Genomic DNA, 25,103 nt, shown 5'->3' on the forward strand with positions numbered 1-25,103 from the left:
GACCACCTAGTTCCACCCCCTTTCCCTGGGCAGGGACACCTCCCACCAGACCAGGTTGCTCAAAGCCCCATCCAGCCTGGCCTTGAACACCTCCAGGGATGGGGCAGCCACAGCTTCTCTGGGCAACCTGGGCCAGGGGCTCACCACCCCCACAGTCAAGAATTTCTTCCTAATGTCTAATCTAAATATCACTCAAGCAAAATATTCTTTGATTTAGAGCACTTCTTTCGTTCAGAATATTTAAGACTATTATTCATCTTAATGTATTCCCAACCATTATTAATAAAAAAAATAATCGAATATTTTATATCATAGATGTCAAGCTCGGTATGTAAATGGGGTTGGCCGGGGCATGTGGGTGCTCATGATCACTGCTTGGGACAGTGCCTGTTCACCAGGAGGTGGGAGTGACTTACAAATACTTAAAGGATGGGTGTCAGGAGGATGTTGATGATGCCCGGCAACAGGACAAGAGATAACAGGCACAAACTTGAACATAGGAAGTTCCACCTAAACAGGAGGAGGAACTTCTTTACCCTGAGGGTGGCAGAGCCCTGGCACAGGCTGCCCAGAGAGGTGGTGGAGTCTCTGTCTCTGGAGACGTTCAAAGCCCGCATGGACGCGTTCCTGTGTGACCTGCTCTGGGTGACCCTGCTCTGACAGAGGATTGGACTAGATGATCTCCAGGGGTCCCTTCCAACCCCGACCATTCTGTGATTATTATTATTATTACTACTACTACTACTGCGGCTGTTGTTGTTGTTTTCCTTTTCTGTTATTGTTCTATTAAACCGTCTATCTCAACCCATGAGACAGGGGGCAGGGTTTCCCTTTCTCTTTCCCCTCTTTTTCTCCCTCTTCTTCTTGCTTTTCTGTGGTGGCTGTGTGGTCCTGGCTGCTGGCTGGGGTTAAACCACGACCAAATGACACCTCCAGCAGCAGTTACAGGGACTTTGCAGCACTTTGGCAGAGCAGCTGTTGGTGGTTTGCTCCGCGCTGCTCCTGCCCAGCGCGCTGCCGCTGCTCGCGCACCCCAGCAGCCTCCGGCCGGCCGGGGCCCGGGCCATGCAGCCGGCCTTAAAAGGAGAGGAACAGCATCTCCCTCTTGGCGCGGGGGCCTGGCATTCTGAAAAGGGGAGTGAAGCGGCCTTTGGCTCTGCCGGAGCTGGCAGAAAGGGTGCGAAACGAAATACCAGTGTACAAAAATGCATATGTCACCGTCACGAGGCGCCTGGCTGGAGCTGGGGCGCTGCTGCTGCCGGAGCTGTGAAATCCCTTGCTGAAAAGTGTGAAAAATAGCATTCTTTTTATTTGGCTGAAAACATGTGGGGCACAGAAAGTCATGTCTGCTACGCTCATTATAATGTAATTATTTAAGTGTATGTGTAGGCTAACCTGCAATAACTCTCCATGTTCACAATCAAAACGAAACCTGACTTTGGAAAGTAATTTTAATCTTCCTCTAATTTTAATCTTCCTCGTTGGCAGGAGGGGAACTGTGCTCCCTGTCATGGACTTCCCATCTATGTATGTACTGTTAGCATGACTACACGCAAAAGGCTGTGTATTATTTTGGAGCCATTCTGCTCCTGACAGTGTTAAAGTGAGCCAGCAATATTAAGAGGTCTCAGCATTTCAGCGGTGAATCCAGCCAATGCCACTCTGGCAAGCGACTGTTAATCAGCTGATGTTGCTGTAACAGATGTCGGGGGAAAAATGGGAGTTGTCCTTTAGATTATGATCCTTTAAAAACATCTCCATTCCTGAAATTGCTGTATAAAGGAAGAGTTACCGTGTACTTCCACTTGTGCAACTTGGCAGTTTTGCAGCAAAATACTTTGAAAATGCCATTGCTTTGGATTGCAGATATATAAAACCCTTTTGCGAACCAAAGGAAATACTTTGATAAAATGCCAAAATGCCAGAGCTTTCACACAGATCAGAGTTTATTGCTTCTGTTAGCACAGCAGCATACACGCTTTCAGTTAAATATTAAAAGCAACTAATAAGTAGCTGGCTACAGTCTTTCTACAAAGAATTTCTTCGTTTCTAAATATGGCTGGCAAACTATTTGATGCCTCTACGCGAGCTGAAGGCCAAAGCATGATTTAATTGCTGGAGCACGCAATGGAATCTTGCTTGTTTCACAAAACACTTAGCAAAGGTCTGTAGGCCTGTCCCTCAGGTGCAATTCTTTATTTGCTCCAGCTGATTGCTATTCTGCTAAATTGCATCACCGAATCTCAGAATGCTGGGGTGGGGGGGTGTTTGAAAGGGATCTTTGTAGATTCTTTAGTGTGGTTCCCCTGCTAAAGTAGGTTGGACAGGATTGTGTCTGGGTGGGTTTTGACTATCTCCAGAGAAGGAGACTCCATCGCTTGGCGCAGGTATGAAATGCAGAGCAAAACCTTCCTAGGTGCTCTGGGAAGGTTTGCTGGTGCTCCCCTTGCAGCAGCGTGCTCACGCAGCAGGGCATGGGGAGGGGGATTGCTGGTTTTCCAGCATGCTCTGGGGGGATGCGGGAGGTGGGTACACCTTGCCTGCTGGGACAGCTATTGATGGGGAGGCGCGGGCAGGGTGCGGGCAGGGTGCTGCCGGCTGCCTGCGGGGCTGAGGCTGCCCCACGTTGTCTCTCCAGCCGGCCACACAGCCCCGACAGCCAGGGTCTCTGCTGTGGGCCCAAAGCAGGCAAGAGAAAGGGAAATTATTTTTTTTTTAATTTTTTTTCTTTCTGAATTTCTGCATTATTGCCTACTGTGGGTTTTCAGAAAGGTTCATGTCCAGGATTTGAATTCCTGCATGATCTCTGCTTAATTCAGTCTCCTTCATTTCAAATTAACAAGCTGGAGTCATTTAAAGTGCAACGCTTTGGACAAATAAGAAGTTGAAGCTGCTGCGTTGTTATAATATTTTGGCATAAATAGTATTTTTCCTGGGGGAAAATAGGTGAAAGAGCTCTGGTGGGGGGGGCGGGGTGTGGGCAGAATATTGTCTGTGCTCAGTCTCAGCATGTGTCCCTGGGGGCAGGGTAGTCAGCAGAGCATCAGGGCGATCCCCAAATTAACCCCTGTGGTTGACCAGGCTCATGGCAAAGGTGCATGGCGCAGGGGCTGGAGAGAGCTGAACGCTCTGAGGGAGAAGGGCAAACCTCACTTACCATGTCTGTTCCACAGCTCGCTCACAGAGGAGATTTGTTACCAGTAGTAGTTCCCAAATCCTATTTTATTTTATCTTTTACTAAAGTGGCTACAGGACATTTTCTGCTGTTACAGTAAATGCCGTTGTGTGCTCCTAGTATATGAACCGGGCACTTGGGCTCTTTGGAGGGAGTGAAATAAGGTCAAAGGAAATGTTTACATGATAAAATATCAGGTTTTTATCGTTAGGTGAAAGGCCACTTGTGCAAGTCCTATGGACATTTAACTGTGAAATAGCAGTATTTGTATTTAGGTAGAAAAGAAAGAGTACTGGGTTTTGGCCTGTGAAGGAAAATTCAGAATACCGGAGGGATGAGTTTGGCATATAGAAATGACGGTTGGTCAGGGGTAAGTAAAGCGATATTTGTGATATCTGCTGGGCTTTTTCATTAGACAGACAAGAGCTGTTCAGTGGCTGTCAAAAGTGTTGTTTATACTAAGGCTTGGGAAACTATGTCTTGTCTGGCAATAAAAGGTCATAAAATGTAAAGATTTAGATTAATGGACATCTATATTTAAAAACTCAACACTTAGTTGTTTTCTTTTTGAAGATATTTATTTTGTAGATGAAGGTATCAGAGTTGCTTCTACTTCTGGTTGGCTTCCAATGCCAAGTATTTCTAATTCCAGTAAACATTTTAAAACTGTTACAGATTTGATACCGGTTTGAAAACAGTGTTATTTATGCTGATCTAATTTACTTTGGGGAGACTGTCATAGACTGTTTTGTTAAGAATTGGGATTTAAAACTCGATAGAATTCAAGTGTTTTTAGAGAGGGTAAATGAAAATGTCTGTTCGTGAAGTTTGCCAAAGCCTGTTGTAAGCGGTGGAAATCCTCTAACTTAATGCTGGCGTGATGCTTGGCTTCAAAGGGCTCTCGTTGCCTGCAGGGTGTCCTCTGTCCAGAGGAGGAGGTTGGTAGCATCAGACTAGGGTACCCGTGGCTGGGTCAGGCTGTGACCGGCCTGGTGGCTTCTCTGCCCGCTGCAGCCTGGGACACCAGCCTGAGCTACTGCCTGCACGGTGCTGGTGTGCCAGATGTGGATGAATACATCCATACGGGATTAGGAGAATAAGGAAAGCTCTTACGCACATAGCACGCTAATGACCCTCTGCTTTACTATTGTATTTAATTAGAAACCAGTGTAGCATGCAATAACCCCTCACAAAATAAGCTGCTCAATACTGAAGAAGCACAAGGGGAGAACCCATGTGAAACTTCTGGCTGGATGACGTGTTTCTCAATTTGTTAAGGATTAGTGACTTTTGAAAACATTAGCTGTGGTTTTGGTCGTTTCCAGAAACCTTACTGCAGGGGGTTGTGTCTACCACCTTGGAGGAGAAAAATAATTTCCTTCTGCAGTAAATTCAGTTATAGTCTCCCTGCTGAAGAAAGGGAAGAAATAAGAGAAGCCAGAGACAGAGTGAGCTTCTTGATGGAAGTTACAACCTGGTGGGTTTATGGTGAAGTTACCTTTATAGACTGATAGACTATTTGATAATGTGCCTTATAAAGTGGTATCAAAGAGACAATTCTGTGTGGAATTATAGAAACGATGAAGGATTATTAAAGGAGGTCAATAATAAATATTCCTTCGCTATGATGTCAAAGGGGTGAGGTGAAGTCAAATCACCTTTAATATCATTAAGGATGTGGAAGGGAAAGACAATTATGCTATCAGATGACACAGCGCGGTAGGGACCACAAACCTAAGGCCGGGCTGTGAGTTGGGCGGGGGGAAGCGACACGGACAGAAGGGGCAGCAAACTAAAACCTGCTGTGAGAACCCCCAGCTGTGCCCGCTGGCGACTAGCTGTGACCATGACTGTGCCTTGCAAAAGAGAAACCTGGCACGAGTGGTGTCGGGGTAAGCAGCAGGTTAGATACCCATATGTAGCACAGCACAGCCGCCGAGGAAGCTAGGGTAGTTCTGGCTCTCCTGGGAAGGGAAAGCCTTCCTCCGGGAAGCTGCTGCACGGCGCCCAGGACCAGCCGTCAGTAATAGGCACTGCGATACCAGCAAACTTCAGAATCTGGGGGGAGCCTTGCTCAGAAGATAAGCGAGAGAGAGAAACGAGGAGCGCTTCCAGGAGTTAATATTTAATTTGGCTGAGTCGGTACGGGCAGGAATGTGATATTGCTCTGAAAGAACAGGGAGGGTATGGAAAGCAGGGAGGGAGGGGAGTTATGCTGGCACTTTGCCAGGCAGTGGGATGATAACAGGTAGAATTGAAAAAGAAAATTAAATAAAGCCTAGACCTGAAAATCTGCAGAAAAGATCCATGGTGGTGTATTGCCCTGTGGAAGGATCGCCCGGAAAAAAGGAGGGTGACGCCATTGGCAGGGACCTGCTGACATAAGGCTGCAACAGAGCTCCAGAAAATGTGTCGGGAAGCGACAGCGCATGCTTCCTTTTAGCAAATGGAGATAAACTTTTTCTCATTCCTAAAATTCTATGACTCTGCTATATTGGGCATCTGCGTTTGTCTCGTGTGAACAAGGCTTAAATCACTGCATTGGCAAGAAGTCTGTCCTTTGAGAGGTCGGCATTGGCAGAATTGTTGCAGTAACAAACTCGTATTCCTCAGGAGATAATAAACACTTCAGCCTGGTGATCCACTTCTTGAAGTCCTTGGGATTTAGGAGAAATGAAACTAGTTGTGAATCTTAGGGGGAAAATAGCATTTTGAAGGCCTGTAGCATACTGAGACCGAATATCTTCATTATTCCTCAAACCAGGACACCATGGCATGGAATGAGATTTTTAAAAGTAATGTCAAACAGCAAAGCTGTTAGTGACAATTAACTGTGTCATAGGTCTTATGCCAGCATTTGATACTGAAGAAAAGAAAAGGTGGTTCACTAAACAGAAGGTCAGGGTGGGAGATGAACTGGTAACCTTACCAGTCCAGTAACTTAGCATTAATGGAGCACCGTATACTGCTCCTGATTTGAAATGAGAATACTTCTGGTTCCAGATTCACAAAATCAAGTTAACTAGAAGGTGAAATAAAGATATTTGCCTGTATTAAGAATGAAATGCATGGGAGCACAGCTGGCTTGCCTATCTTTGATGCCATGCTTATGCTGGCACGTGCCCAAGGAGCAAAGTAGTCTTGAGTATAAACAGATTGTAAGAAATCGACTGTTTGGAGGATTTGTCAGCCTGCTCTGCAAGCACTCGCTGGCTCACACTTTATCTATTATTTTATGCCTGGATGCATTTAGTAAAAAAAAAAAAAAAAAAAAAAAAACAAACAAACAAAACAAGGAAACAAAAAACCAAACCAAAACAAAAACAAACCCAAAACCAGCAGAAGGGCCTTTAATGGCTATCAACATTGTTTGGGATTTAACTTCAGAAGGGAAAAAACATGAAACACAGAAGCCAAATAAGTATCAGTCATTTTACCTAGTGTACTTTGCTTTTATGTACTGCCCATCTTCCATATTCTGGGATTCTGTGTTTTACTTCCTTGAGCCAGCGTCTTCCCCCTCCTCCTCCTTGTGGTTGGACTTAATGATCTTAAAGGTCTTCTCCGACCTAAATTATTCTATATCAGATGGAGCTCGGGGAAATGGAGGTGCTCTCGCTGCTGCCCATTGACAGCAGAGCCGATGTGCCCACGGTGTGACTCACGGCCAGCGCACGTCTGCGCTTGAGTTACCCAGTTTCTCATGGAAAATAGGAAATTTGCCTGAACAGCACAAGAAGGTACAAGAGGGTCTTTCTCAGCCCCAGTTTATTACTATAAATTACATTGGGTTTTAATATAAAACTATTAGGATCCTGCTACTGGTTCCCATATCAGGGAAGAGACCTTTGTTCCCATCCCAAATCTGTTCGACACGCTTTACAGCAGGAAGGCAGAGCTGTTACCTCAAAACACTGGGATGAAAATCAGGAGAGAGGATACTTTATCTCCTAACTAGGGAGAAAAGAGATTGTCCATATATTTCCCACATTTCCTCCGATTCAGATAACCCTTTACAAATTAATCAAAGCGTCCTCATTCTTTTCAAACAAAATAAAATGCTCCTGCCTCTGAAAACTTTTGAGATCATTATTTTTTAAAATAGAGCTAAAGACCTGACCAAAATTCAGAAAAATGAAGAAAAGGACAGGGTCAGGTGTCTGGCCAGACAAATGTCAGCTTTAATAAGAAAGTGTTAAAGCATATGCAGAGCAGAAAACCCTTCAACACAGATAAAGAAAACAGCATCTCAGGATTAGTTGTTCTGTTCTGATGGAAATGGCCTGGATTTCTCCTTTTTCACTGGACAAACAGTAGATTTCAGGAAGTTCCAAATGGATTTTTTTTCTCCGTTTTATATTTTACTAGATCAGCACTTGAACATGTAGCCTCAGCTTAATATATTAGCTTCCTTCCCGCCCCGTTGTCATTCATCACCATTCCTATCCCACAGATGAAATCCCCAGATTTAATGGCATGGCTTTTGTGCGCAGCGTGGTGTCAGGGCTCCTCTCCTTCCCTCGCTATTCCGTGCCATCAGTGCACGTGCTTTCCATGTGCCTTTGGTTGCTCCTTATCTGAGCAGATAAAGCATGGGTGACTATTTCATCCTTTATGTGGGCGAGCAATTTTTTGCAATATTTAAAGGTAGTTTTTCCTTTCACCTGCCTGATGGCTTCAGCAGGCTGGGACGTCCCCAGACTGGTCTGGATGACCCCACAGCTCTGCACCGTCAGCGGCATCATCCCTCATTTTTTGTTTGAGGTGCCAGGACTGGGTTTGGCCGTAGGGAAAGAGGTGCTGGGAAGTGCTGGGACTCCCCTGGAGTGAGAGGCCAAGGGTCTGAGGAGCCGCCAGTGCCAGATCCAGGCAGGCACTGAGCCCATCCCGCCGGAGCAGGGCAGCTCCCAGTGCTGGGATGGTGTACCTGCTCCAGAGGGGCTTTCTGGGCCTTGGTAAGGGCTCCCGCCTTGGTAAAAAAATCTAGAACAGAAATCAAACCCGGCGTCGGCGCTCCACAACAAATCCTGGGTGGGGATGAGCAATTTTGACTTCTGTCGTCACTAAAATTTGGAGATAACACAGGTTTCCACTTGGATTTCCAGCAACATCCAGGTCTGCCCCATGCCCTTTGGAAGTGAAGCATTTAACTGTCTCCTGAATTCTTAGTGATTGCTGTATAAAAATCTTATTAGAAATCTCATTTTTACAGTACAAAGTATTTTAATCATGATCCTATTTTCTTTTTCTAGAAATAGACTAATTTGGGCGTTTTGCCGTTCCCAGGTGTACTCCAAAGTTTGTTCCCTTTGGCAAAAGGTTATTAAGGCTTTACCAGCTCATCAAAAGCACAGACACTGAGTGTCAGAAAATGCAAGGGGTCTCCAGGGCAATGGAAACGCTAATTTTTAAAAGGTTTTGGCGTGTCATAGCCCCATAGAGGGATTCCCCATCATTCGATGCTTTTAAGATTCAGCTGGGCAGGGTGCTGGGCCACCTTGTCTAGACCATGCTTTTGCCAAGAAGGGTTGGACCACAAGATCCTTGAGGTCCCTTCCAACCTGGCATTCTGTGGTTCTTTGTTCCTCTGCTAACAGTGTGAAACGAGAAAGGAAGGAACGAAAATGCAGATTAGCCTCCTGCAATTAACAAACAGTAACACGTACAAAACTGGAATGAAGTTTGTTTTCAAAGGACATGAGCACAAATACAGCTCGTACTATAGAGTCAGGTTCAGCGTATAAACATTTTCGTACTGTGCAATCCTGATGCTTCTAACTATGGATGATATTGGTGATGGAAATGCCACTTGATGAGATGTACGCTGGTGGGGCTGTATACCAGAATATTGACAAGAGAAAGAGAGGGAACTCTGTATATTTTGTTTCTGCTCAGCCCCACATGTGCTGTTGCTGAAGCAGAAGTAGAGTGGATGCCCAGCTTGTTTATCACAGAGCAAACCAGCTTGGGAAGGTGTTGGCCAGTTTTATAAATTCCCTCATAGGAGAGCACTGATATTTTTAGGGGGTTATATACATTGCGGTGTGCCTTCCTGGCTCCTTTTAGCCAAGAAATTTGCAGAGCTTTCCCTGAAGTCGGGAGGTTTACAAATGAGGCTTGTGACAGCAGTGGCTGGTGGGATGTTGTGTGTTCCCAGGAACAAAGTGGCCACAGGCCAGTACCAGGCTATAGCGCACCTGCACGGGTTTGCTGCGCAAATCAGCATTTCTGATGATTTTCTGTGGGGTTTACAAAGATTCTTTTTTTTTTTTTTTTTTTTTTTTTTTTTTTCCCCTGTGTTAGTGGGACTTCCATGCGGATCTACCTGGGGCTCTCAGGAACTGGCTGCATCCCTGATGACTTTAGCACAGTTTTCCCCGGAGAATTATCTCGTTTTAGCTCTTGTTCCTTCTTGGCTACGCTGTTCTCTTTCAGGTCCTGTTCTGTTGAATCGTGTGTGTCCTAACTGGGAAATCCCATGTATGCGAGTGATATGTGACTGTACGTGCCCGTTATATCCTTCATAACCCATGAATTCCTTGAAGCACATAGATGGTATTTCTTACATTTCTGGTTCTTGTTCAAATGTTGGGTGTTTTTTTTTTTAAAAGAGAATAGGTATTAATGAGAGCTATTTTGCCCCAAAAAGCAGAAATTCTCTGTAAAAAATTACTGATTATAAACTTGGAGCCTTTCAGCATTTCAGCATTATGGAGTATATTTGGGTTTGGAAGAACAGTTTGCTTTATGAATTTTTCATCTCTTCTGCAGCCACTATGATTTGCATAATTATGAAATCATATTATTGACTTAAAAAATGAAGTCATGAAGGGCTGTTTACAAGCCATGAGTGGTCGCACACCCTGGTTTTGCCAGCAGTCACCACAACGGCTGCTGAACTGGGCGTTTGTTGGGGTCTTTGCCTCCGCAGGCAGCAGTGGGTGCTGATGCTGGGCCTGGCTCGCCGGGGGGGCCACAAGCATCACGGCCCCCCTGCTCCCGCTGCCTGCACCGAGGGGCTCGGCGGACCCGCCCTTCCTGAACCAGGCACACATTTCAGGCTTTGACCCGAGACCTGCTGGGCTCCCAGCTTCCTGGTAAATCCTCACGTCATGTTTGCCTGCCTTTCCAACGCACAGATTCTCTTTTGAAGTGGCATCCCAAATAGAATTAAAAATACAATAATGGTCTGTAAGAATGAACAATACCAGAACGCCCCCAACAATTGTAATGTGTGTTCAGCCCTGTAATGGCAGGGTCAGTTTATGGCCCTCAGCGGGGGGGTGAAGTGCTCCCCAGAAGGGTTGCTGCAGGAGGGAAGGCGCCAAAGCTCGCCCAGGGATTGTCACCTCCATGGCCCCCCGGTCCTGCACAGCCCGCAGCACCGCACGCTCCTCTCCTCTGAGGCCTTTCGAGTGGCTGCCGTGCCACGCAAGAGGTTCTTTCAGAGCTTTGTCACAAGAACTGTGAATCGATCACCTCAGCACACTTGCATTTTCAAACCAAAAGCCCAGATCATGTCAAGCCCCTGGAGCGCAGGCGGCAGGCGCGGTGACGCAGCGGTGGCCTTGCTGCTGCTGCCGCACAAGCCCTGGGTGCAGACATCTGCCCTGGGGATGGCACGCGTGGTCCCAGCACAGCCTCGGGAACAGGCTGGTTCACAGTCCTCACTGAAGACCCTTCCTCCACAGGGTTAGCGTTGCTAACAACGTTTGCAGGGAAAGAAAGTATTTTGCTCGGCTCCTCTGCTTTTGTGTACTGTTTTGCTCTCCGGCATCGCCTTCCCGTGTTTGCGATATCGGCATCTCCACAGCAACAAGTCACACGCAGGGCTGTGACTTCACCCGGGGAACACGCAGGAAGCGTCAGGGAGCTGTCAAACAGCAAAGATGTTGTTCCAGCGCAGATGCAGGAGGCAGACGGAGACACCACGCTTGGTCTCTGCTGTCGTCCTCCTGGTGAGCCCCCAGCGGGGCTGATTTAGGCTCAAGAGAGAAGAAAGCCCTTCTGAAGGAATTAATTGTTTTAATATCTGTGGAATAAGGCCTGAGAGAGACCTCAGGCTTAGGACAATTCTTTAGGAGTAATAATAAAAGAAAAAAAAAAAGGAAAAAAGCTAGGTAGAAAGCATTGTCATCCGACATACCACCATAAATCTCCCTGAGCACTCTGGTGTTGACGACCCTTCAGCTCGGTGCGAAAGAAACACAGCAAAGCAAACGACAGCCTGAGCAAAAACGTGTCAACAAGTTCATCTTTAATCAGTAACTAACGAACAGTTTTACTCATTCATCACAGCGTGAAGACTTCCCCAGCTGCATACCTGACACCGCAGGGAAAGCGTGCTGGCTCTGCTCTGAACATTTTACACGCCCGTGCATTAATATCCTATTAAAGTGAATTACCCAAGGAGCGAAGAAAGGGGGATGTTTGCTAACATGCTATGCCCAACAGTGCAAGAACTGTACAACAAATGACAAAAACCTCTCTGCCATTTTAGCTGTGATTTTCAGACCAGAGCAGGACCCCTCTCCGGGGATGCCGCCGTTCTGACGCAGACCTCGAGGGTGTGTGGACTCCTGGACGGGCGGCTGGCACACAGGGAAAATTTTATCTGTTGTATCTCTGTGATTGAAATTTCTGGGTACCTTTCACCCTCATCAGAGGTTTTATGCTGACCAGGCTGCTGAACCTCTGAAAAGCCCAGAGAAATGACCCGCGTGCCTCTGCTTTGCCTGGAAAAAGGCTTCTGGATGGGAAAAGTGGAGCTCCCTCGCGCACGGTATCCACACCCTTGCACAAATGCACCAAATTCTACACTAGGAACAGGTATTTCTTAGAAGAGTGTTGTAAAATCAAATCAGCTTATCATTTGCATTCTGCGACTTATGCATATTTTGTTATTTATTAGGAATTGAAATCAAGCCTCAAGATTTGGATCTCTGCGATGTCCTGGGTCTGGCTTTACATTTGAACTCCCTGTTTGGGGAAGATTGATGGTTACCAAAAGGAGAGAATCACGCTTTGCTGGAAAAGGTAACTCTGTTTTTCCTGCTCTGTTTACTATGTTAATTACATCAGTTGATTAAACTAATGATGCAAACCCCAGCAGGGAAAGATTTTTATCCTTGGAACAGACAAAAATAAACTTTTCTCCTGTGCCTCGCAGGGCGTGTAGTTAACACCGAATGTGCTCTTACGCTACATGGTCCTGGTAGAGTTGGGGTGACTGGGGTACTTTTGAAGAGAGAAGAAAAGCATGATTTTAAATTGGATTGAAAAGCCTTACATTGCTGAAAAATCACATAAAATCATTCCGGTGCACCAGGCCACTGTCAGCTCTTTCAGTTGCTTCCCTGTGGCTGGTGGCTCAAGACCAATTATTGAGCAATAATATTTATGAGACTTTCATCTTGTGAGAAGCACTTAGCTGGTAAATATATGTACTGAGATGGCACACGCTGCCTTCTAGCGTTGGCCACAAAATCTCCCCGGTGCTACCCTGTGTGGGACAGACAGTGTTTCTCCCCCTCCTCCTTGGCTGCGCCTCCCCACTCCCTGCCGCCTCCGGCCAGCCCTGTTCCTGCAGTCGTGGTCAGCGACTCGCATGTTTTACACCCGTAACTTTGAAAAATAAAATATGACCTATGCAGTGTAAACTTCCTTCATCTTTTTCATCGTAAAACCTAGGAACGCATGTGAAGCTTGTGGGCTTGGGCTTCATCCCCCACCTCAAACAAGCGGTAGCTGTATAAATAAGTCATTTAAAAACTCACTGCTTAGTGCATGTCTGTAGCATGAATTCCATTAAATAGTTAATGTATTTTAATGTACTATATATTAAAGAGCAATTAACACTTAAAGATTAAATATGTTCCCCACTGCAGCTGCTGTGGGTTAAGGACTCGCAGGTGGACAGTCAGGGTAGCAGCGTCTGATCTCATTCAACCCTGTGCCTCAGCTGAAACAATCCTGGCCCCGTTTAACAGTGCCCATAGCAGGGGTTCTGCCAAGCAAGTCAATTCACTTTCGAACAGAAGGAGAGCCTGTCTGTACTGTCTGGACGGGCGGGTGTCCCTGCCCTGCTCTGCCATGCTGGGAGGAGGAGAGGGACAGCAGCTCGGAGCGGCACAGTGGGACATCGCTCCTGAAACACGCCATTGAACCACAGCTGCCCCGCAAAATGCTCTTCATGAGTCATTAAAAATATTTCCTAGACTTGTCCTTGTGAAGGTGTATTTCATTAATAGCTGTTGTTTGGGCTTTTAACACGGAAAAAGCCTCGTTTATAAATCATCTCCTAATTTCCAGGTATAAAGGTGAAACGTGGTATCATACAAGATGCAAAAGTATCAAACGTGGAGCATCCTACTCCCTAAAAAAACAGCTTTTGCTGCTTCAACCTGTAGGAATTAGTAAAGTCCCTCTGCCTGCAAAACAAATGTAAACATAGTGCAGCAAATATACTGTGCTAAGCACTCTACCTATTTCTGTTCTTTCCTGGCAACAGATCCTGGAGAGATGCTCTCTGCGATGCTCTGCTCTTTGAAAGAGTCAAGCCAACAGCAAAAGCTTAAAACCCTCCAGACCAGGGGGACCTCAGGGGCCACTGCTGAGGGAGAGGCGTGAGGGCCAGTGCTGCTCCTGCAGCAAGAAGCCTTCCCCGCTGTCGCTCCCCCTCCAGCCCACCCACTGCGCAGAAGTTTGGCAGCGGTTACAGAAGGGAGCCCTGGTGCCGGTGCAACTTCTCCTTTCCTCCTGCCCCCACCAGGGGCCCAGCAGTGGTCCTGCCTGTCCCTGCCAGCTTTGATGATCAGGGGGCTGGAGCCCCTCTGCTGTGAGGACAGGGATGAGTTGGGATTGTTCAGCCTGAAGAGAAGGCTCTGGGGAGACCTTATAGCAGCTTTCCAGTATCTGAAGGTAGCCTACAAGAAAGCTGGATGGGGACATTTTACAAGGGCATGTAGTGATAGGAGAAGGGGTAATGGCTTCAAACTGGACGAGGGTAGATTTAGATTAACCAGCTGGAAGAAATTTTTCACTCTGAGGGTGGTGAGCCCCTGGCCCAGGTTGCCCAGAGAAGCTGTGGCTGCCCCATCCCTGGAGGTGTTCAAGGCCAGGCTGGATGGGGCTTTGAGCAGCTTGGTCTGGTGGGAGGTGTCCCTGCCCAGGGCAGGGGGTTGGAACTGGATGATCTTCAAAGTCCCTTCCAACCTAAACCTGTCTATGATTCCCACCCCACCTCTGGCTTCAGCAATGCCAATATAAATGACCAGGGCTGAAAAAACACCGTTTGGCTAAAGGGCAGCTCTTGCAGCGACCTCAGTGAGGAAGCCGTGCAAAATTGGACGCCTTGCCTGGTCCATGGTGCAGCCACCTTTGCTGCTGGTACTGCACAGTGCTGCAGCCGAGCAGCTGGGCTGGTTGGGGCTGTGCACTGCTCTGCCAGCTCTGGGTTAGCTGGTACGTGCCACGAGATGGGCTGAGTAACTCTTGTGAAGCCTTCTGTTAACTGATGTAACATCCTGTATGGTGAGGTGGTGAACCTCTGTGCCTTAACACCAGCTTTCTGCCAGCACGACAGTAGCAGAGGGAGGCACTGGTAGAGGAGTGGAGGGGAATAACAAGAAATCCTGTTGATAATTACTGCTAGTGTTGACTGCAGCATCCCTTTGCAGTGGTTTCCAGGCCAATTTACCTGCAGGTTGCAACTCCAGCACGCCCTGGGGGGCAGTTGAGGGAAGCAGCTCCAGAGAACCAGGCTGCTTTGCAAGCTGAGGTGTTGTGCACCGTGCCCTGTGCCAGCACAGCCTCCCGCACTGGTGGGGAAGGCGGCTCAGGTGAGCAGAGAGGAAGCCAGACAAGGTTTCCGCTGCAGCGGGGCCGGTGCTGCTGCTCCCCGGCTGCCACCCACGCACCCACCACGGCCCGATGGCTCCTGCCGAGGTGCTGCCCTGGGCTGGGACCTGCTCTGTGGTTTTATGGAGGCTGGCAGTGACTGGTGACTCTGGGGGACATTGCGTTTCGCTCCCTGGGTCAAGCAAGGGACGTTTCTAGCAAGCTCCACAGCGTGTGGCAAGCTCTCACTCCGCAGGGCTTTGGGGTGCAAGGGCTGTGAAAGCCAGAGATGGTGGCGGCCGCAGAAGAAATGACAAAAATGAGTCTAAATGTCCCCGGCCGGGCTGCCGTTATCTGCGGCTCGCAGCAGGAAGGGAGCCCCGTGGGCACCGCCCCAACCATCGCCCCCATTCCAGGGCCGGCGGGCAATGGCCTGGCCAGTGGCCCCAGCCCGTCCCCCTGCCAGATGCTGAGGGGCAGATTAACGGGGCGCAGACAAGACGTCTTCCACAAACTTGTTTCAAACCGCGCATTTGTGCCCGAGACGTGAGCCTCCCCGGCAGCGCGCCACGCTGCAACTGGAGATGTGGCCGCAATGCAAAAGCACTTCCTCTTGCGTCTCTTTTTTTATTAGCTGAAAGTAATTTTTGCTTCTTTAAGAAAATATATATGCAAACCACAGCCCGTCGCCATGGTTACTGCTGTATGCTACTGCGAATAGCTTATTTCACATCCTTAGACCTATAGGGTTTGGAAAGCGTAATTCTTTTGGCCTTTCACCGTTTCCCCTCTCGCTAGGCCACCATCCTGCTGTTGCAAGAAAAGCATGTTGTAATTAGCCCCGCGCGCTGCCGGAGGAGGCGGTGGCCGCGCTGCCAGAGCGCTGCAGCACGCTGCGACGCACCCCACGCACCAGGGCCCCCAGGTAAGAATTGCCCTTTTTACCCCACTTTGTGTCCCTTGCTGGCCATGCAAACTCGCAGCAGAATAGTGTGCGGTCGTTTTACTGGGTCACGGTAAGTTGTTCAGAAAGGTTTATTATGTCTGCGTTTCATTGCGCGTACTGTGGCATGTAGGTCTTGCTGTTTGAGAGAAGTTAGGGAAGATTTAAATAATATGTTGAAGAAATGAGCACTAAATGTAAGGTTTTGTTGTGCAAAGTTTAAGTAACAAAACTCCGCAGTTCTGAAGAGTATTAAAAGTAGCCGTCAGATTCCAAGGCAGACCCTTCCTGGTGTTTGCTGGGGGCACAGCAGGACCCCTGTGGCATGTAGCTCCTCCGGGACCCTGAGCAAGCACCGACCTGCACCCGGGAATACGTGGGACAAACGTGGCGCGGGTCCATCATTCTCTCGTCTTCTGGTTTTACTCTCATTTTGTCAATTAATCTCCCGTGGTGCTTGCTGCACTGGAAAAGCTGAGAGAAAGGTTTTCACGTGCTTCCAAGAGCCCCCAGGTCGGTGTAACGGTTGGTTCCGTGCTGTTGGCAGAGGGCGGCAGGGCAGGATGCTCATGTGCGGCACCCCCGCCATGGTTGTGCTGCAATTCGGGGGTGTTTCCTCAGCTCCCCCTGCGCCGGGGTCCCCTCTAGCCCTGGGCAAGGCAGGTGGGTGCCTGTCCCCGGAGCATCGCTGCCTGGCTCCGCTCCGGCTCCCTGAGGGTCGTCGGTAAAACCTACGCGAAATTAAAATGGTATTAATCCCCTGAGAGTGAGCCCTCGGCTTCCTGCCGTGGCATATGCTGCTGCCGGCGAATGTCCCACCAGTTTTCTGCGATTAAACACAATGTTGGATCGCAGGCAGGGTCCAGCCGGACTGAGCACCACGCTGCTCCCCATGGAGGTTAGAGCAGACCCCGGCGCTGCCGGCTGGGCTCCAGCACTGACGGAGGAGTGATAAAGAAACCATCTTTACTGAGAGCGCAAAGGACACAGCACACATCATAATTATTCGCTGTGAAATTAGCAGTGTGGTTTTTTTGCTCATTTGTATGCTTGTTGACTAGTAGAGCTTTCAAATATTTTATTGCTTTTAACAAAAATACTGTCACTTGATAGTTGCAGGAGGCTTTAAAATAAAAGGACAGTGCAGTCGGAGGGCCAAGTCTGAAATTTGCACATTACCTTTACTAAAATGCACATGCGGATAATATCATTAACCCAGAAAAAAAAAATTAAATCTTTCAGCACTGTGATGTGAAAGCGATGGCCTCCATGTTGCCGTGAAGCAGAAGCGGAAGTTCGTTACTGCAGAAGTTGCGCTGTGTTAGGAGAGATGTAACGATTGCTTTCTTTATCAGCAAGACTGAAATTTAATGTCCGACCTTTTCGGGGAACTGGAGTTTCATGAGTGTCGAACAAATAACAGCCTAAGGAAGCCAATAGCTTCTCTAGGATCGTAATTGTGTTTAGTCTGTGTTTGCAGTAACTTGTGTATCTGCCTTTAAAAAAGGCCAGGGAAAAAAAAAAAAAGAGGAAAGGAAAATTTAGAGTACAAGGTGTATTTTGTGACCATTGTATTCCAGCTATTTGGAATGAAGCCATGAGATATATTTCAAGCTAGACGGATTTGCACCGTGATTTTTATTTACCTGTGTGAGAGGCGGGGGTGCGGCGGCACCCCGTGCCCCTGGCGGGTGGGCATTCTGCAGTCGGGCTGCAGCCGCCGAGCGCATCGGGGGCAGGCTGCAGAGGACACTGCGGATCCCTTAATGTAGTTATCCTTTAAGCGCTACCTTGCTGTAAATGCTGAAGAGAGCAGCTTTGCTTTCAGGAGCACAGCTGGAAGCGTGGCTGGACGAAGCCCAGGGGTGCTGCGGGCGCAGTGGGACCATGCCGGGCACAGAGCATCCAGGAGGATGGAGGGATCAGCCAGGCGGTTCCCACCCAGCGCCAGCCACACAGCTGGCTGCAGTCCAGGGCCTTTTTCAGTCATTTCTGAATTAAATTACGTTCTTAACTGACTTTCGTTCGTTTGTTTGTTTGTTTTCTTCTTTAGCAAAAGATTCCTGTTTGATTCAGTCTTACGCAAGCAGGAGCTGGGGTCTGAAGGAAAGCGCTGGTGTGAGCTGAGCTCGATGCTGTGGTCCTTGCTGGCTGTGTGTGCACATCAGTTTGCGCACCTCCAGTCACATACGCCTGCTCGCCTATAGGCACCAGGCCTCTATAGGGACCCTGGGGCTGCGTGGGCAGGCAGCAGGCTGCCAGGGTGGCTGCTTTTATGGAGTAATGATTAAAAAAAAAAAAAAAAAAAAAGGTTGCTGAGTTGACGAGTTACCTTCTCCTGCCCATACTGAATGTCATAAGAAACCCATCTCTGAGGGAGGGCTAGAAGCCTCTATGAGGCTTCCATAATACAAGTTTCTTCTAGAGACTTAAGTCATCTTTCAGAGTATTTATCACATTTGTAATGGCAAAGAGAAATTTTAAATATATTTTCACTTATGTCCCTAATGCCATGCCTGTTACAGGATGACCTGTCACTTGGAGTTTTCCCTTTAAACTTTTTCCTTCAGATCATTTTGAAGTAGGAACTGAAGCGGGAGGTGTTTTTATTCTGCTTGAGGCATGGTTGTGAGGAGGGTGCCTGCAGCCATCCTCACACACAACACCCAGGACATGTTGGTGTCCCACTGCCGTTCTTGTGGGGCTTCTGCCGGCCTGGGCTGCGTCCTCACTGGCCCTGCAGCCTTCTTCACTGGGTTTCTAAGGGACAGGCAGGGAACCATTGCACAAGTTTTGGAGGTCAGACTCTTGCTTCAATTCTGAGAGGGCTGTGTCAGCCCAGCCAAGAGAGTTCCTCTTTTTTTGCTCCAGTTGTAGTAACACCTAGTGACTCTAAAACATAAAATGTCCCCCAAAACACAACATGTTTCTCTTTTCCCTTGTCTCCTAATTTATGTCTTTTTGTTTGAATGACATATGAAGCTAAGTGTACAATGACATATTTCTTTATCTTTCTCTGCTGGAAGATGATTAGTCCATTGTCTTGTTTGATAACTCAGATGGTAATTACCCTTATCAGATGATAATCTGGGAGACCCCTGGATCTACGGTTTCCTCTTTACCATGCCCTGCCTGGACATCCTGTTACTGCAGAGCTTGTGCTTGGCCTCTGTGCTCTAGGGTTTAACCTCTGTGAAAGAGAATACATTCATTTTGTAGGATACAGTGAGAAATGACATCACAGATGGACAGGGCATAAGGCAAACTGTCCCTGTGCCTTGTCAAGGACAGGAGGTGTTTGAGGGGGTTCCCAGCAGGAACGCCTGGCAGGGCTGCTGCCTGCGCAGGCAGCAGGTACCGAACCCAGCAGGCAGGTCGCTGCATGCTGTCGTGCCAAAATGGACTTGACGGGGAAAATGAAACTAAATAAACCTCATCTAGCAGCACAACCAAATAACGGCTGCGGAGCGAGGCTCTTTGACATGGAGGTAGAGGGGGCTGGGTAGGGAGCTGCCATTCCAGCTGGGACCATCTCAGTGTCCATACCCACCCTGCTCCCACTGTCAAGACAGGACAAGGAGGCACAGTTTAGACACCAGTTACTTTTTAAAGCAGGTTCTGTGTGTAGAAAAGATCATTTGTGCAGACACCGGCCTACTGAAGTTACTTAAGAGAAATCTGGGCAGCGAGGAGTTTGTACAGAAAACTTTGTGACCAGAACAACTGCTATGAAGGTGCCCGGCGTACTGATGCAAGTGTATAGAAAGGAAACGGCCCCACGTATTTCTTTGTGATAGAACAGAAACAGGAAGAGCAACAAATGATCCATTATGGTATTCGTTCCCAGAGACTATCAAGGGACGTGCAACCAGTGCTGAAGTTATCTGAGTGGTACATCTGTACCACCACTGCTATATATAATGACAGGCAAAGTCAGGTAAGTCAGGCAAATATAAAAATATGATGGGATACCAATTATCATTAATTTTTTACTGATCTGGATGAAACTTCTTTGAACCGCAAGTGTAAATTCATGGCATATTTTCCTGAGAAAGAAAAAGGAGTATTTCTTTTTGTCTTTTCAGTCTCTGTTTTCTATTAAAAAAGATAAACAGAAAATACTGGAACGCTCTCCCAGTCGGTGAGATGCCTTCTCTTCCGCAGGCACTCAGCACTCCTGAGGCTGCTCCGTCTGGGCAGCTCCTGAGGAGGGATGCTCAAGGCATCTCGGTTTCACTGCCGGTTCAGAAGTGCTGCGCGGTCTGTTGCAGGGTGTGATTAGAGCACACAAGAAGAAAAGTTACTTACATTCATGCCAGGCTGTATAATAGAACAGAAAGCCTTAAGAAGGAAACAGCTGGAGTTCAGATCTTTCAAGCGGGTAATATTATTTGTCTCCCAAAGTAAAGCGAGGAATTATTTGTTAAAGCTGAAAAGCACGTTTTTTCACAAAATATCACTCTTTGCTTAGTTCACCCCTGAGTACAGATCAGGAAAAAAGGCAAATTTAAGGGAAAATTTCTTCTGGCCTCCAAGCCTAATAAAGTTCAAAGCAAACAGCAAATTGGTTTGGCTTATTCTGTTACAGATTGAAGGATGTGGCGGATGTAATTCTAAGTGATCATTTAAAATTTCAGAAGTCAACAAAAGCTCAGTATCTATAAATGAATAAAAGTCGCATTCAGTTGCAGTGGAGATGCCACTTTAGTACTGATTTTTTTCATTTATAAGATAAAAATAAACATATTCTGGAATAACTGTGTATGGGTAACAAGTGATGGTCAGAATTATAAACACAAATTACAAGATTTGGGGGAAACAAGACAAGCACAAAAGGAAGAAGCTGGAAAGACAAAGTTCTCACAGCCCTATAACCCCCAGAGTGTTTGCTAGGAAAAAAAGAATTTGGAACAATGTGTCTGTGTTGATAGAGATGTTTAACGCTAGCAAGTGTTAAATACTCCTGATACTTGAGATAAACCCTTTGCCTTCTTCCTTGTCTTCTCTGATGTCAGTGTGCCTTGTAGCTTCCTTGTAGTCACCTTGTAGTCTGCTGTTCCTGATGACTGGGGGTGAACACCGGCCTCACAGTTTTAAAAAATACACGTCATGGGAGTCCCAGTCTGTGGAAACAGAGAGAGGCTGAAATCAAACCACGTCTGAAAATGGGAGCCTGCTCGGGGAGGGGGGGGAAGGAGGCCATGTGTTTGTTTTCCAGCCGCAGGGCACCACTGCACGACCGCTGCTTGTCACAGCATCCAGCCTCAAGTGTTGCTGTGGCCACCGCGTGCTTCCAGTCGAGAGAACTCGGTGTGGTAGTAAGCAATAGAAGGGATCAGAATTCAGAATAAAGTCAGCAAGGAGCATAAGGTGTAAAGGACAGAGGCATTTGGAGTATCTGGTGTTTCCACACAAAAGGTGGTGGGCAGGGAGAGGCATGTGGGGCACGGGACAACCCAAGCAGCACGTGCACCGAAGCATTAAATCAACCCCTGGGCTGTGCCCATGCTGGACTGGGGCACTGGCCTGAGCTGTCAGGGAGCTAGAAGGCAGATCAGGCCAAATTTGAAAACTTCACCATGGAAAAGTCTTCTATAGTTTTTTGTGTTTTAATTTCTGAAGTGCGTGGTACCCAGCTCCTTGCAGCAGCCCTCGAACCCCTTCTCTCGCCGTGCATCCCCCTGCGCTGTAGGCCCTGCCGGTGAAGGACCGATGCATAACACCTATGGGACTTCAGAAAAAATTGCCTCCTTACAGACACTGTGATGTCTTTTTGGCATGGTGTAGATTATGCTGGCAGCAGAACTTGTTTATAGGATTCACACTCTTTCTCTCTGTAAACACTCATGTGTTTGATTGGCTCTTAATTTTCCTAACCAAAGCGAGGAGAAAGCTCTCTGGATGTGTAGCTGCAAGCATTTGACAAGTCCATTTTGTAATGCTTTCCAAACCTAAGAGCGGATAAAGCCTCTGTGGAAGCTCCCTGTGGTACCTGTCACTCCTGCGCAGAGGTGGGAGCACAGCAATGGCAGCCAGTGGCCGTCACCGAGCCACCGAGATACCTGTGGGCTGGGGCCGGGCATCATCTAAGGCTTCGGCACCCACCAGAGCTGCTGGGGCAGAGCCTGCGCTGAGGGGCAAGAAGGGATTTCCTTGTCTTGACTAATTCACCTACTGTTACATTTAGTAACAGGGACCGGGGAGGAACAGAAACTGTTGGAGCGCTTGCTGTAACAGTTCTCTGAATTGTTCCCTATGGAAGAAAACAGAAATAAAAATTAAAAATTTATGGGAAAAGAGAGGTTTTTTGACGTATACTCAGCCTTATCAATAAACAGTTGCTTCATATGATATAATACTTGGAAAAAAATACTAAGTAAAATGTCTCCTGGAACCAGTGAAAATATTTGTAGGGTTTGGGTGTGAGTTTGGCTAAGACACAACTGCTGCCTTGATATCAAAAGGGAAAGTCAGAGAATCCTGCCACTGCTTTTATTAAAATGGTAAAATATAGAGAACTGAAAAACATAGTTTTCAAAGGCACGGGACTCTCTTATAGAAAATGGGGAAAAAAAAAAGGAATTAACAATGTAAGAGGTCTATTGTGAGCCTCAGGGATGGAACAGAGTGCAGACTGTAAAAGAGAAGTATAGATCAAAAAGAGTAAACCTCGGCAGGGTCAGAGGAAGAAAGAGCTAGAAGAGGGACCACAAAAGGTCACTTAATCCATTCCCTCACCCCAGGCAGGATGGAGCATACCTAAATCACTCCTCCAGATGAGTGCCTAACCCTGATTTAGTATGCTTGCCAGTCCTTTTTTTTCCCCTCTAAGTCCAGCCTGAATCTCTCTCTCTGCAGTTTAAGCCCATCTTCTTGTTCTCACCACCATAAATACAGACGAGATTGTTCCCTGATCTTTATGGTGTCCTTAAATCTTGGAAGATCATTGCTGTGCTTCCTCCAGTCTTGGCGTTGGCAGGCTATTTCCAGTTCTTTCCATTGTTTTGTCCCTACAACCATCTCTGGAGCTCCAATCCCGCTTCCCTTGTCTTGATGGGCGAACACTGTTGGGACTGGCCCCCATGCGTCCCCTGGTGTCTCACGCATCCCGCTGCTGGCAGCCTGCCTGCCTCTCTGCATTCTTTGGGTGTACGTCCTTCTCTTTTTCTGCCCCTTAGGTTAGTGCCACGTTGTTTTGTTGAGATTCCTCTGCATGTGGCCCTAGATTTGAGTGTCCTAGCAGGGGACATATTTACGTTGTGTCTGACTAATCTACAGCTCTGGGGCCCTCAGCGCAGGAAAGACATGGACCTGTTGGAGTGGCTCTGGAGGAGGGCTGCGGAGATAATCAGAGGCTGAAGCCCCTCTGCTGTGAGGACAGGCTGAGAGAGTTGGGGTTGTTCAGCCTGGAGAAGAGAAGGCTTCAGGGAGACCTTAGAGCCCCTTCCAGTCCCTAAAGGGGCTACAGGAAAGCTGGGGAGGGACTCTGGATCAGGGAGTGGAGTGATAGGACAAGGGGTAACGCTTTTAAACTGAAAGAGGGCAGATTTGGATTAGATATTAGGAAGAAATTCTTGACTGTGAGGGTGGTGAGACCCTGTCCCAGGTTGCCCAGAGAAGCTGTGGCTGCCCCATCCCTGGAGGTGTTCAGGGCCAGGCTGGATGGGGCTTGGAGCAGCGTGGTCTGGTGGGAGGTGTCCCTGCCCAGGGCAGGGGGTGGAACTAGATGATCTTTAAGGTCCCTTCCAACCTAAACCATTCTATGATTCTAATGCATCTCCTTTTTTTGCACTGCTCCTGTTGGCATCACCAGCATGGCTGTACCAATGCCAACCCGAGTGACCCTCGTCAGAGCAGAACTGGTGCCTCAGTGATGGGCGTGCTGGTCTGGAAGGGACCATGTCTCTTCAGCGCACCAGGAGGCTCAGAGCAGTGCCCAGCCATCGCAGTGGGTGCCGGCCCCATCTGTGGGGTGCCCCGGGGTGCCCATGGGTGCCCTGCACCATCCGGCACAGCCGCCCGGGGACCCTAGGGGCCTTCGAGCTCACCTTGTTGGAACCTCACGGGCTAAAATATCCCACCCGCAACGTGCTTTATTTGCCAGGATGAAGGCTGCGTGGGAAATGGGATGAAAGCGCGGCCCTTTTGCCTGCTCTGGCACGAAGATCAGCCTTATCGCCTCATTAAAGGACCAGCATTTGTTGTGGGGGTCTGGAAAAACAGTAGTACGATGTCTAGTGCAGTTTGAGGACGCCGGGGCGGGCGGCGGAGTCGGCAGGGCTGCTCTGCCGGAGACATTTTCCACTCCCTTCCCTCCCCCCGCTTTTTTTTTTTTTTTTTTTTTTTTTTTTTTTTTTTCCCTTTCCTCCGAGCCCGGAGGCGGCGGCGGGGCCGGGCACGTGTGCTGGGGCCCGGGCACCGTGACTCATGAGGCGCCGGGCCGCTCCGCCGCGGGGAGGATGAGGGAAGCGAGTCCCCGGGGGAGGCCAGCCCGCCACCGTCCCCTCCGTCCCGTCTCGCCGGCATCCCGGAGCCTGCGCCTGGATTAGGTGAGCGCGGGGGGCAGGGGCTCCCCGCGGGGCCCTGACGGGGCCCGGGGCCGCGCTTCCGGGCGGGGCGGGGGCGGCGGCGGAAGCCGGGGCCGGCGCGGGGAGCCCGGGCCGCTGCCGCCGCCTCCCGCCCGCCGCGCCGGCGGCGCTGTCAGCATGCGCCCCTGACTGGGCCGGGCCGCCGCGGCCGCCACCGCCGTGCCCGGGCCGGGCCGCCGCCCGCCCGCCCCGCCAGCAATGCCTGAGGTGAGTGCCGGCGGGGGCCGTGCGTCTCCGCCACCCCCGGCCCGGCGGCCCCCTCCCGGCGCGGCGGCTGTGGGCGGCGGCCTGCCCGGGGCGGCGGCGCGGGGGTGGGGGGGGTTCTCGGCCCCGCTTTGACACGGCCCCGCCGGGGGGAGCCGCCGTCCTCCGGCGGGGGGGGGCAGGGAGCGGCGCGGCCCCGCTGCCCGCGCCGCCCTGCCTGGCGCCGGCGGGGCCGGGGGTGCGACAGCCCGGCTGTGGGAGCCGGGAGCGGCCCCAGGGTTCGGGGGAGGGAGAGCCCCGGGGGCGGGAGGGCCGGGCCGGGCCGGTGGCGGGGTCCGGGGCGGCGGGGCGGCCA

At 49.0% G+C, this 25,103-nt stretch overlaps 1 protein-coding gene across 9 annotated transcripts in view; it reads left to right on the forward strand.

The window, feature by feature from the left end:
• Positions 1-12,194: 12,194 nt before the first annotated feature.
• MBNL1 (muscleblind like splicing regulator 1) overlaps positions 12,195-25,103 on the forward strand; it is a 112,974-nt gene continuing 100,065 nt past the window's right edge. For 3 of the 9 annotated variants that reach the window (XM_054206534.1, XM_054206547.1, XM_054206531.1), the window contains exon 1: positions 24,350-24,505. Coding sequence is in view for 1 of the 9 variants with exons in the window: in XM_054206539.1 (XP_054062514.1) it covers positions 24,743-24,751 (9 nt within the window). In the remaining 8 variants the exon portion in view is untranslated. Of the gene's footprint in view, positions 12,212-15,498; positions 15,939-24,348; positions 24,506-24,626; positions 24,752-25,103 lie in introns of those variants that run through there. The other 6 variants (XM_054206529.1, XM_054206545.1, XM_054206532.1 and 3 more) reach the window with 5 other exon arrangements.

This window comes from Rissa tridactyla, chromosome 6, assembly GCF_028500815.1.
Source record: "Rissa tridactyla isolate bRisTri1 chromosome 6, bRisTri1.patW.cur.20221130, whole genome shotgun sequence".
NCBI lineage: Eukaryota > Metazoa > Chordata > Aves > Charadriiformes > Laridae > Rissa > Rissa tridactyla.